Here is a 12,380-nt window from a genome sequence, read left to right on the forward strand (position 1 = left end):
CATTGCAGGTGTGGTACATCTTTAATAGTCAGTGATATACAGAAAGAAAAGCCCTTTGAAATGTAATAATAACTAGAAAAGAACAGATATGGTCTGTTTTTAGAAGAATTGAGGTGCTAAAACTTTAAATCTATCCTATATACTTGGCATTGGAACATGAGATTTTACTGATTTCTTAAATAAAAAAAGAAAACTGCACAAAAGAAAAAGATGACTAGAGCAGAACTAATACTTAACTTACTATCAGACCTTATATGAACCTAAAACGTGTTCGGCTCCTTTCACTGACAGACCAGTATTTCCCGCTCTGGCTGGTTAAAAGATATGCACACCGCAAGGCCATATTTGATATTTTAGATGAAACCAGATAAAGAAAAGTAATGGGTTATATTCAATTCCAGGTAAGGTAAATTTCCCAAATACTTTTCTAAAATCTCTTAATCAAAAGGTGGCCAAGATTTTGACAGCCTGCTTAATTTCCTCTCAGTCCAAATATTGAGGAGTTTGCTATAGCCATTCTCGTCTACTTATCAATCTGCAGAAAGTTCAAGTTCACAGAAACGCGGGCGTTACGGCACAGACTTTGTAAGGATAGACAGGAGAGACGGGCTACCTTTATGCTTAATCCAAATCCTCCTACAGTTTGTCTTCTAATGGTCACCGTTCTTTCCTGAAAGACAGATTTTAAAAGTGGTTAGTGTTGCCTGCTACTGTACCTACACACCATTTTCCTCCTCTCGGTTTTGTGCTTGCTCTTCAAAAAAAGGACATTTTGTGACAGCACAAAGGCCCCAAACTTTGCAATAAATGGAGTATTTTGGAATTTTTAAATCGAAGGCTAACTATTTGTCAAGATAAAAGGGGCTGCAGTTTATTAAACTGCTAAATTCTCAAGTTAACTTCTTTCAATGATTTTTTGGACATAGTTTGGAATCTGAACTTTAAAACGTCTTCTCATCCTCACATTATGTATTCTTGTTGTTGAAAAATAATTCAGCATCACATGGTAAATATTATCTTTGCCAACCAAGGTCATATCTCCATTACTACCGGTCATGTGGTTTGTGGAGACTTGAGTGCTGGGCTGGAAGACTGCCATGTTTCAGCACATAAATGGTCCATGTGTACGTCTGGGTTTGGAACTCTAAATAAACCAGGTTCACAATGATTGCTTGTTTGAAAGAAGAATGCATTTTACAGTTAACTGATAATTATAATAAAATTATCAGTTTTCAAAAGCAGTTCTCTTTTGCCTTCCACAATGGAAACAATCATTCAACCACTGGCATATGAAATTTAAAAATTGCAAAGAGCCACATTTGGACAAATCCTTTAGTTTCCAATAAAAAAAAACAATATTACTTTTTTATGGTGATCATCTCTACATAATGCATATCTCCTGGCATGCTGAAGGGCTGAGAGCTTTTATTTAGAACCTTCTCCATTTATTTATAACCTTCTCATCTTCTTGAACCTTCCCCTACTTAGAAAGGTTTAGACTCCACCCTTCTTCCCTGGTACCTGGAATAGATATTTGTTTTCTGGTCCTTGTGCCTCCACAAAGGCTCAGTTTATTTGGCTACATTATCTACTCCCCTACTTAATAGTCACCTGAGGTATTCCATCTGTGGTAGTTTAAAAAATACATTCTAAACAAATTTTAAGTACAATGGAAAAATACATTTAATAAAATTATTTCTTATATATCTTTATATAGAATTCTTTCTGAAGAAAGAAAAGTTACTCCGCACATTTAGATATCTAATTAATATTTATCCACATCATATTCCAACAGCTATATCACAGAGGAGCTCAAATACTGGGAGACTCAGAGGGATAAGTTGATTACATGGTCGTCTTCAGTCTTACCAAACAGACAGGCGAGCTGCTTTCCCACTGCCTATCAAACTAAACTAAAGTTCTTAGACGGCACAGCTATTTTCTTAATTCTTTTCTGTAAGGAATAAATACTTGATGCCTTAAAATAGTATCAAAACCAAGGGTACAGTTAGCTCAGAAAACCCACATCAACTGTCTCAAAATAAAGATTTCAATCTGTCAAAGCAAATGCATTTTTAATAGCAAATGGTATCACCTCAAGTTTCTAGAACATCTTCCACAGCAATCATTAGCCGCAAGGGCAATTTGGTGAGTGAACTCTCCTGAGCAGAGTGCGTGCTGCAGCCCTGCTTTTTTCTGAAGGAACGGCAAGCATGCAGGTTATTAAAGGTGTATGCAGTGCCTTTATTCATTCTGTACAAGGCTGCCTTCCAATCTTTGGTGGAGAATATTTAGCACATGTTCCAAATTGGATACAAAATTGCTGATGCAGAGAAGAGTTTGACTAAAGAGTCAGCAGAACCTGTGGAAAAGCTCAGAAGCAGCACTTATTTTAATGTTTCTTAAACACACGGGTACACACGCACGCTCTTGCAAACGCACGCTCTTGCAAATGCAGACAGCACCTCTAGACGCTACTGCTTCATTAGCTGACTCGTAAGGAAGTGGGGAGACACGGGCAGGACGAATTACTTCGCGTTTTAAAGCCAAAATTTTAAATTGGTGCCTGCAGGTAGCAGGAGGCATGGAAAGGCACACCCCTGTTCAGACGGTACCTGCTGACTCCCTCCTGCTCATCTGTATGTCGTGTCAGCTGTGCCCTCCAGCCCCTCCCCACCTGCCCCAAAAATCAGAGGAAAGAAAGGGATGTTAATGAATTGTTTCAGCTGCTCACCTCATAAATCAGAGGGTATCTGGAAGCTGCTCGGGAGCTGTATTTAGTTAGCACAGTGTGAGTTTCATAAAGACGTTGCCTAGCAACAAGGCCCCATCCTTTGGGAAACCAAGTATAATTGGTTATTTTATTTCTTTTTTTTTTTTTTTTTTTTTTTTTTGTGGTACGCGGGCCTCTCACTGCCGTGGTCTCTCCCGCTGCGGAGCACAGGCTCCGGACGCGCAGGCTCAGCGGCCATGGCTCACGGGCCCAGCCGCTCCGCGGCATGTGGGATCTTCCCAAACCGGGGCACAAACCCGTGTCCCCTGCATCGGCAGGCGGACTCCCAACCACTGCGCCACCAGGGAAGCCCTATTTTATTTCTTAAAACACAATTGAGACGTGCTCCCACACCCTCATATATACGACAAGCCTTCATTTATTCTTCCTATTCCTTACAAAATGAAAGGATGGAGCCCAAGAGTGGTATCAGCCTGTATGAAGTTGTGCCACACACCTAAATTCATTCATGTTATGGACAACATGTTGAAGTGCTTAACTTGCGTTATATAAAAACATAATTATTATCACCCCTGCCCTCTGGAGTATTATATTTGACATACTCTCTGTGTTTACTGTCTGAACTACATGGGAACCAACATACACATGTTACCAAACAGAACACATTGCTCTTATATATCCCAGGAATGGACGTTTTTGAGACACACAGTGAAAAAGGGGAGGGAGTGGTGAGAATAAGGCAGAAACTAGAGAGATCGCGATGAAGAACTGTACTGACTGTGCGCTGGGAACAAAGAAGATGCACAGGAAAGGAGAGAGGAAAAGTCATGAGCTCTTTGGACAATTCAGGAAGAGTAACTAAACCTCAAAAAGGAATAAGAATAAAACGGTAGCTTCTAATTACCAAAAATCTAAATACTATGTGCCCTTATATATACAGTGGAATATTACTCAGCCATAAAATGAAACGAAATTGAGTTATTTGTAGTGAGGTGGATGGACCTACAGTCTGTCATACAGAGTGAAGTAAGTCAGAAAGAGAAAAACAAATACCATATGCTAACTAACACATATATAGAGAATCTTAAAAAAAAAAAAACCATACTGAGGAACCTAGTTGCAGGGCAGGAATAAAGATGTAGTTATAGAGAATGGACTTGAGGACACAGGGTAAGAGGGGGAAGCTGGGTTGAAGTCAGAGTAGCACCGACATATATACACTACCGAAGGTAAAATAATCGGCTGGTGGGAAGCATCCACATAGCACAGGGAGACCAGCTCTGTGCTTTGTGACCACCTAGAGGGGTGGGATAGGGAGGGTGGGAGGGAGACGCAAGAGGGAGGGGATACGGGGTCATGTGTCTGCATGTGGCTGATTCGCTTTGTCGTGCAATAGAAACTAACACAGTGTTGTGAAGCAATTACGCTCCAATAAAGATCTATTAAAAATAAATAATAAATAAATACTATGTGCCCTGACGGGCCTCAGAGCACACGTGACTCTTTATTAAAATACACCGTGACCTTGACTGCTTCTTCCCTCTAGCTTTCTGAGTTCTGAACCTATGTCTTGTTCACAGTTGTCCTTAGAATTTAGCATCAGGCCTAAATCAAAGTTAGATAATCATCAGCTAAATGAAGAAAGAGGTTTTCCTCCCAAACATGTTCATTTCAAACACGTAGTCATCACAGCATCCCACCTGCGTAGGCAATATTTTCCCAATTAAGAGTGAAAAAACTAAAAAGCAAATGAATTACAGTCACTTGGCCAAGATCCAAATCACGATCGACATGAAAGTGTCTCTGATTCCCACCACCTTTTCCATCACACAGGCCCAATACAAGATGGAGAAATAGACGAAAGAAGCAAAGATGCTGAAAACTAGGGAGCAGAAAGGGAAGGCGTCGTCAGAAACAACGCTCTTCCTCTGAGACTGGGAATGAGGCAAGCACAACCCCCGCCTAGCACTACCGACCTTGAGCTTGTGCTTGAAGTTACAGTTACAGCGCAGCAGAGCAGCGATAGGGGATGAAAGTCCTGCGGGCTAGAGAGGGAGAACGGAAACTGCCTTTGTTCTTTGTCTATGTAGAAAAATCCCAAAGAACCAACAAAAATCCCATGGAACTAATACGCAATTACAGCAAGGTCGTAGGAGACACAGTTAATATACAAAAGTCAACTGCTTCCCTGTATATCAGCCATGAGAATTGGAACTTGAAATTAAAATCACAGTACCATTTACAATAGCCCATTAAAAAGGGAATACTTTGGTATAATTCTAACAAGTAACGTTTTATATGTGGAAAACTATAAAGTGCTGAGGAAAGAAATCAAAGATGATCAAGATAAACAAGGAGAGAGATTTTATATTCATGGATTAGAAGACTCAATATTTTCAAGATATCGATTCCTCCTAACTTGATCTATGGAATCAGTACAATCCCAATAAAAATCCCAGCAAGCTCTTTGTGGGTATCAAGAGGCTGCGTCTCAGACTTCTATGGAGAGAACCCATAACGGCCAACACGAAGCTGAAGCAGAAGGACCAAACCCGAGGACGTGGGGTCCCTGATTCAGGACTTGCTATAAAGCTACAGGAATCAAGACAGCGCAATTTTTTTGAAGACTAAACATATAGATCCCTGGAACAGAACAGCAAGCCCAAAAATAGAGCCAAGAAAAAAGAGTCAATCTGATCTTGACAAAGGAACAAAGGCAATTCAATGGAGAAAAGGATAGTCTTTCACTAACCCCCCCCCAAAAAAAAGAAAGAAAGGAATCCAAATATGAATGTTATCCTTTCACAAAACATCCTTTAACACAGACTGAATCACAGACCTAAACATAATCACAGTCTTATATAAAGATTCTAGGAGAAAACCTGTATGACTTTGGGTTTGGCAATGAGCTTTTAAAAGGAACACCAAAAGCATGGTCCATAAAAGAAAAAATTTGATGTTAGGAAATATTAAAATTGAAAACTTCTGCTTTGCAGAAGATACTGTTGGGAGGATGAAAAAAAAGTCACAGATTGGAAGAAAATATTTGCAAAATATCTATCTGATAGGGACTTGTTTCCAAAATATGCAAAGAACCCAACACTCAGCAAGAAAACAACCAACCTAATTTTAAAAATGCCAAAATATTTGCGCAAACACCTCATCAAAGAATATACAGATAGCAAGAAAGCTCTTGAAAAGGTACTCAACAAAATTTATTAGTGGATTGCAGGTTAAAAAATGAGATAATATTACACACCTTTTAAAATGGCTAAAACCCAAAACGCTGACAATATCAAATGCTGGGGAGGATTCTCATCACTAAGAATTCTCATTCCTTACTGGTGGGAATTCAAAAAGAGAGTTTGGGGGTCTCTTACAAAGCTAACACAGTGCAGGAATTGCACTCCTAGGTAATTACTCAACTAATTTAAAAATTTATGTTTACACAAAAGCTGCACGCAAATGTTTATAGCAGCTTTATTCATAACTGCCAAAACCTGAAGTGACCAAGATGCTGTTTATTCATAGAATGAACAATAAATAAACAAACGAACAAATAAATAGAAATGATCTATCCAGCTCCAAAAAGACATGGAGAAAACTCAAATGGATATCACTAAGCAAAAGAAGCCAGTCTGAAAAGGATATATACTCTGATCCCATCTGTAAGACGTTCTGAAAAGGCAAAACTAAAGGACAGTGAAATGACTAGTGGCTGCCAGGAGTTCGGGCAGAGGGAAGAGGTTGAATGGATGAAGCACAGGGATTTATAGGGCGAGGAGACCATTCTTTATGATACAGTAATAATGGACACGTGACATTGTGCATTTGTCAAACCCCATAGAACTTCGGAGAAAAAGCAGTCCACCTTCACATATGCGCGTTAGGAAGCTAGGGGGCCCAAAGCGAAGTGTGACAAGTAATCTAACTGCATTACAGGTGTGCGTCAGCCCCTTACCGAGAGGGGTGGGCAAACGCGCTGCCTGAGCGACTTTGGAAACGAGTGGCGTCTGAGAGACACAGGCTACGGGCTGAGACCCTCCTTGATGAAGCTGTCCCATGCGAGGGTGTAGTGACAATCCTGACACTGCTATGCATGCATACTGAAATTAAACAAGCACCTGGCGGGGGGGAACAGCTTCTCACTGTGGGGTGGGAATTTACAGACACAAGCAGGGGGACAGCTAGAACAGTCCATGGGCAAGGAAGACAGCGGGGAGGTATCAGTATGAACCCATGTTTAGCTTAATATAGACAGAGGTGGTTACATATAGAAATACTCATAGATAAGTGAATCTACAAAGGTTATTGTCTGTCTTTTTAAAGATGGCTCTTTTTAAAGATGTCTTTAAAGATGGCTCATAGATAAGTGAATCTACAAAGGTTATTGTCTGTCTTTTTAAAGATGGCTCTTCGGGGCTATAATTCATGTACCTTAACACCAGCTACTTAAAGTGTACAATTTAGATGCTTTTAGTAGTTTCACAGTTATGCATCCATCATCACAATCAATTTTAGAACACTTGTATTCAATATTCCAAAATGTACCTAGAACCCCTCACTCCTGATTCCGCCCCCCCCATTCTAACCTTAGGCATTTAATCTATGTTCTATGTCTATGGATTTGCCTATTATGGACATTCCACATAAATGAAATTATACAGTATGTAGTCCTTTGTGTCTGTCTTCTAACTACGATGTTTTTAAGGTTCATCCATGTTGCAGCATGTATCAATACTTCGTTTCTTAAATTGTCAGATAACATTCCACTGTATGGGTATACCACACTTTATCCCTCCCTCCACATTTAGGGTGTTTATAGGATTTGGCTACTAAGAATCATGCTGCTATGAACATCTGTGGACAAGTTTTTGCGTGGACACGCGTGATCGTTTTTCCCGAGTGTATACCAAAGAGTGAAAACTGGGACTGCCAGGCTGTTCCAGTGAAGCTGGACATTCTACGTTCTCACCAGCATTGTCCGAGGACCCCAGCTTCTCCACATCTTCAGGACCACTTGTTCTTATCTGTCTTTTTGATTATAAACATCCTAGTGGCTATAAAGTGTACCTCATTGTGGTCTTGATATACATTTCCTTGATGGCTAATGATGTTGAGCATTTCTTCATTTCCTTATTGGCCAATTATACATCTTCTTTGTAATAAAAACATCTATTCAAATCCTTTGCTCATTTTTTATTGCCCATTTTATTAATGAGTCATAAGTTTCCGACTGATTCTTGAAAGATATTTTTGGCATATATAGAAATCTGGGTTGATAGTTCTTTCTCTTCAGCAGTTGAAAAAATACCATGCCACCTCCTTCCAGTTTCCATTGTTTCTGGGGAAAACTCTACTATCATTTGAATGGTTTTTCCCCTATTCCTAAAGTATTATTGTGTCTTGCTGCTTTTAAGTTTTTTCTTTGTCTTTAGTTTTCAGGATTTGACTATGATGTGTCTTAACACAGGCTTCTTGGGTTTATCCTTTTGAGATCTGCCCCCCTTCTTTAGGTTTATGTCAGTTGCAAACTTTGGGGAGTTTTCAGGGATTATTTCTTCAAGCACTGTTTGAGCTCTGACCTCCTTCTCTTTTCCTGGGACTCTGATGATATAAACGCTGCATCTTTCATTATAGTCTCATGGGTCCCTTATTTTTTTCAGACCAGTTTTTCTCTTTAGTTCAGAATGGGTAATTTTTATTGTTCTGTCTTCAAGTTAATTGGTTCTTTCCTCTGTCCTCTCCATGCTGCTCTTGAGCCCATCCACTGAGTTTTTATTTCAGTTGAATTTTCAGTTCTACAATTTCCAGTTGCTTTTTGCTGAGACTTTCTCTTTTCTCATTTGTTTCAATCCTGTTTGTAACAGACCTGAAACCATTTTATGACAGCTACTTCCCAATCCTTGTTAGATAATTGTAACATCCGTGACATTGCAAGGTGGGCATCTGTTGATCGTCTTTTCTTATTCGAGGTGAGAATTTCCTTGTTACTCCTGGTCATGGGTGGGAAAGTTCCAGCTGCTCCAGGCCTCCGCTGACAAGAGCCCGGGTGGGAAGTGCAGGGCTGCCTGGTCACTGTTCCCTGAGAGGCCTCCACCGCGGTCTCATCATCAACGTGCTACAGTAAATCCTGACTTTCCACGAGGCCTCCTCCAGTACTTCTCCAGGGCAGGGTGGAGGAAACAACATATTTTTAAACAGCAGATTTCTCTATCTGTGGTACAAAACAACTGATGAAGTCAGTTCCAAGGGAGAAAAATAATAAATACACCAATGACAAAAATGACAGTTTTGACCAAAACTTTCACTATTTAATCTATTATGTTAAACATGTAGGATAGTATTTACATAAATAATATAGGCCTTATTTTCACATTATTATCTATTTCATTTCACCTAGTTTGTATGAGTCTTCATTTCCAGAACAATGCAAATTTTAGTCTATCAATCTACGTTTAATTTCATTGAAGTATTACAAATTTAATTAAAATAATTTATATGAAGCAATATAACCTTCATAAACCTATAAACTTTAGAATATCCTTAGGCTCCTTTTCACTAATACCATATTAAGAGCACTTTGGAGGGGCTTCGCTGGTGGCGCAGTGGTTGAGAGTCCGCCTGCCGATGCGGGGGACACGGGTTCGTGCCCCGGTCCGGGAAGATCCCACATGCCGCGGAGCGGCTGGGCCCGTGAGCCGTGGCCGCTGAGCCTGCGCGTCCGGAGCCTGTGCTCCGCAACGGGAGAGGCCGCAACAGTGAGAGGCCCGCGTACCGCCAAAAAAAAAAGCACTTTTGTTTGAAGCAATAATAATGAAACTGCTTTGCATCTAAAAAGGACTGACTCACAGAATGATTCTTTTGAGGTGAGAAGTTTTGTTTCCTAATATTATACAGAAAGATTACTTATCCAGTTTAAATTGCTCATCCAGGATAATCATTGGAGGCAAAGTGAACTAGAGAAAGGGACAAGTATCCACAGCAGATTTCCATCAGTTATTTTAGGAAACAACTACGACCCCACGTTAGGTTATAGAACTGAGAGGAATACAAGTTAGAAGTGGTTAGAAAGCAGAAAGTGGGAAGAAGGGACCCAGGCTTTATTTTTCACTTCTACAATCTTCTACGGTAATGTGGTCACATTCAATGCTGTCACAGCCAATTCTGTAAATCAGATGTTCTCTCCTTCTCACTCACAGGAACCAAGATTCAGAGAAGGAAGTTAACTCACACAGGGTCACAAAGCTAGCAAATGGCCAGGCTGAGATGACAAGCCAGATCTGTCTGATTTTAGAGCCAATAGATTTTCCACCGTAACACACAAACACACAAACACACACACACACACACACACACACACAAGTAACCTTGGTTCTGACACTCTTTTGAGCCAGATATACTAAATTCTTTCTCTAGGATAACACACAACAAAATGATGAATAAAAGAAGGCACACAAACAAAAAATAATGTCAAAGTGTAACCAGGGCAATAAGAAGAAAAAAATTTCATGGTTGTCAGAAAGGAAGACTAATTGTCTCCTGATAGGTAAGAAGGTTCCACCCAAACTGTGGCCCTGATCGCATCCACCGCGGGCCCAGGACTGGAAGGACCAGGGAGGGAGAAAAGCGGCTCGTGTTGTGTGTAAGAATGAACATTTCTTCCACTATTTGCCCATTTTGAATCTGGCTCTGGATGAAAGATTTAAAAGCTAATTCTCCTGAGAACTTGTCAACGTGAATTGGCCTACATGTGGGTTTGAGATGATATGCAGTCTACCTGTGTGGTCTCGAATCCCCAGTGGAGAATTTAGCTTAAAGAATACCTGGGTCGCCAGTAGCCTCAGGCACCTTGAAAAAGCAAATGAAAATGAAAATTCTGTCTTTGTAACACATTGTAGAGCCAAACCCAAGAAATTCCCACAGAGCACCAAAGGACATGAACTCAGGGTGAAAATTCGCAGAGCACAACGAGTGAGTCGGCAGAACAGCAAACAGGCAAACAAGGAACAAGTGGCGGGTTAGGCTCTGTAGAGACTGCAGATCCCAGAATTCCAGACGCACCACGTAAGTAGGACTTTTAGAATGATGAATAGAACAGGAGGAGATATCAAACGTACGATAGTGATATCAAATATTATGCATCAAATATAAAATGGGACAGACTAGAACTTCTAGAAGAAAAAAAGTTTCCAGAATCAGAATTTCAACACATAGTTTAAGCAACAGACTAAATCTAACCAGAGAGAGAGAGTTCCTGAACTGAAAGGAAAGCAGAGGGAGTTGCCGTCTGGCCTCCAAGGCCAGACCATCTGGCGCAGAGTGTGGAGCAACAGAAGAGAGTGAGGACTCGGGGACTGACGTAACGCCCACCTACAGGTCAGGACCACAGGCAAGAATAGAGAGAGGGAGATAAGCAAAAGCTTTTTAAATGATTATGATTGTTCTGAATTGAAGAAATGCATAAATCCTCATATTCAAGAATTCCTGACTCCCGTGCAAAGTAAATAAAAATAAATCTTCATAGTTGCATCACAGTGAAACTGCAGGTCACCACAGGTGGGGATTCCTAAATATCCAATGCTCTTGAAAGAAGGGTCAGGCTCCCTACAAAGAAAGCATAAGTAATAGATGGTAGACTTTCCAAAACTCTACCTCAACGTGACAGTTGGGGGAAAAATGTATAATAAAATAAAGCAAAATGTCAACCTTCTTACAAGATAAAGAAAAACCACCAAACAAAACATTTTAAATATCTATCTACCAATTATCTACATACATATATTGAACATAGGCAGGTAGATAAATAGATAGATAGACAATATTCTATACATATACATATACACAAACACACACACAATGTGAGATAGATAGATACATGATAGATAGAGCGAGCTTAGGGAAAGATTTATATTATTTATATGTAGTAAACAAACTTAAAATTAAGAAGATTAGAAACACAAAATGCCAAACAGTTTTTTGTTTTTGTTTTTGTTTTTATGGAAAGAAGAAAGGGCATCAGTGAGGGCAGGGGAGCTTCAGAGTGAAGGGTAACATTTTCCTTCTTAAAATGGTGACGGGCACATGGGTGACCATATCCTTCTTGCTCTGTGAGTTCAAATTATATGTTATAAAAATTCATTTCTATGAATATGTAAGTGGAGCAATCTGGCCTAGAGCTGGTCTAATGCCAACACCCGTGCTCTGTCTGTTGATGTGGAAGCACACTCACTTGGCAGGCGGGGCTGCTCTCATGTACGTCAGTCCTTAATCCTCACCTGGTGCACCTGTGACAACGCACATCACCTTTCCTACGAGAATGCATTCCTTTCTTGGATAACTCGGTAGTAGAGAGATTACCAAATAGCGAGCAACAATCCAGAAGACCACCTCTGTGCATATAAGTTGTAAGTGCTGAGATTAATAAAGGAAAAATGATTTTATTGCATGAGTTATTTAAAAATGCTAAACATAAAATAATAGGGATTTTAAAATATACTATTAATAAGGGACACACCCAGATCGGTGACTGTAGGCTGATTCAAGTTGGCAGATAAACTACATTTCAAACCAAATAAATTAGCAATCTGGATTGAGAAGCCATGGTTGCTAAGGCAGCAAAATCTATTATGTGTATGTCCAATGT

The 12,380-nt window shown here is 40.0% G+C and overlaps 1 protein-coding gene across 1 annotated transcript in view; it reads right to left on the reverse strand.

Annotated features, from left to right (window-relative positions):
• Positions 1-12,380, reverse strand: part of SNTG1 (syntrophin gamma 1) — a 327,320-nt gene that overhangs the window by 170,037 nt on the left and 144,903 nt on the right. Inside the window, exon 4 of the mRNA XM_029222453.1 lies at positions 614-670. Within this exon, the coding sequence (XP_029078286.1) occupies positions 614-670 (57 nt within the window). The remainder of the gene's footprint in view (positions 1-613; positions 671-12,380) is intronic.

Source organism: Monodon monoceros, unplaced genomic scaffold (assembly GCF_005190385.1).
Source record: "Monodon monoceros isolate NGI ecotype Baffin Bay Population unplaced genomic scaffold, NGI_Narwhal_1 Super_Scaffold_14, whole genome shotgun sequence".
NCBI classification, from domain to species: domain Eukaryota; kingdom Metazoa; phylum Chordata; class Mammalia; order Artiodactyla; family Monodontidae; genus Monodon; species Monodon monoceros.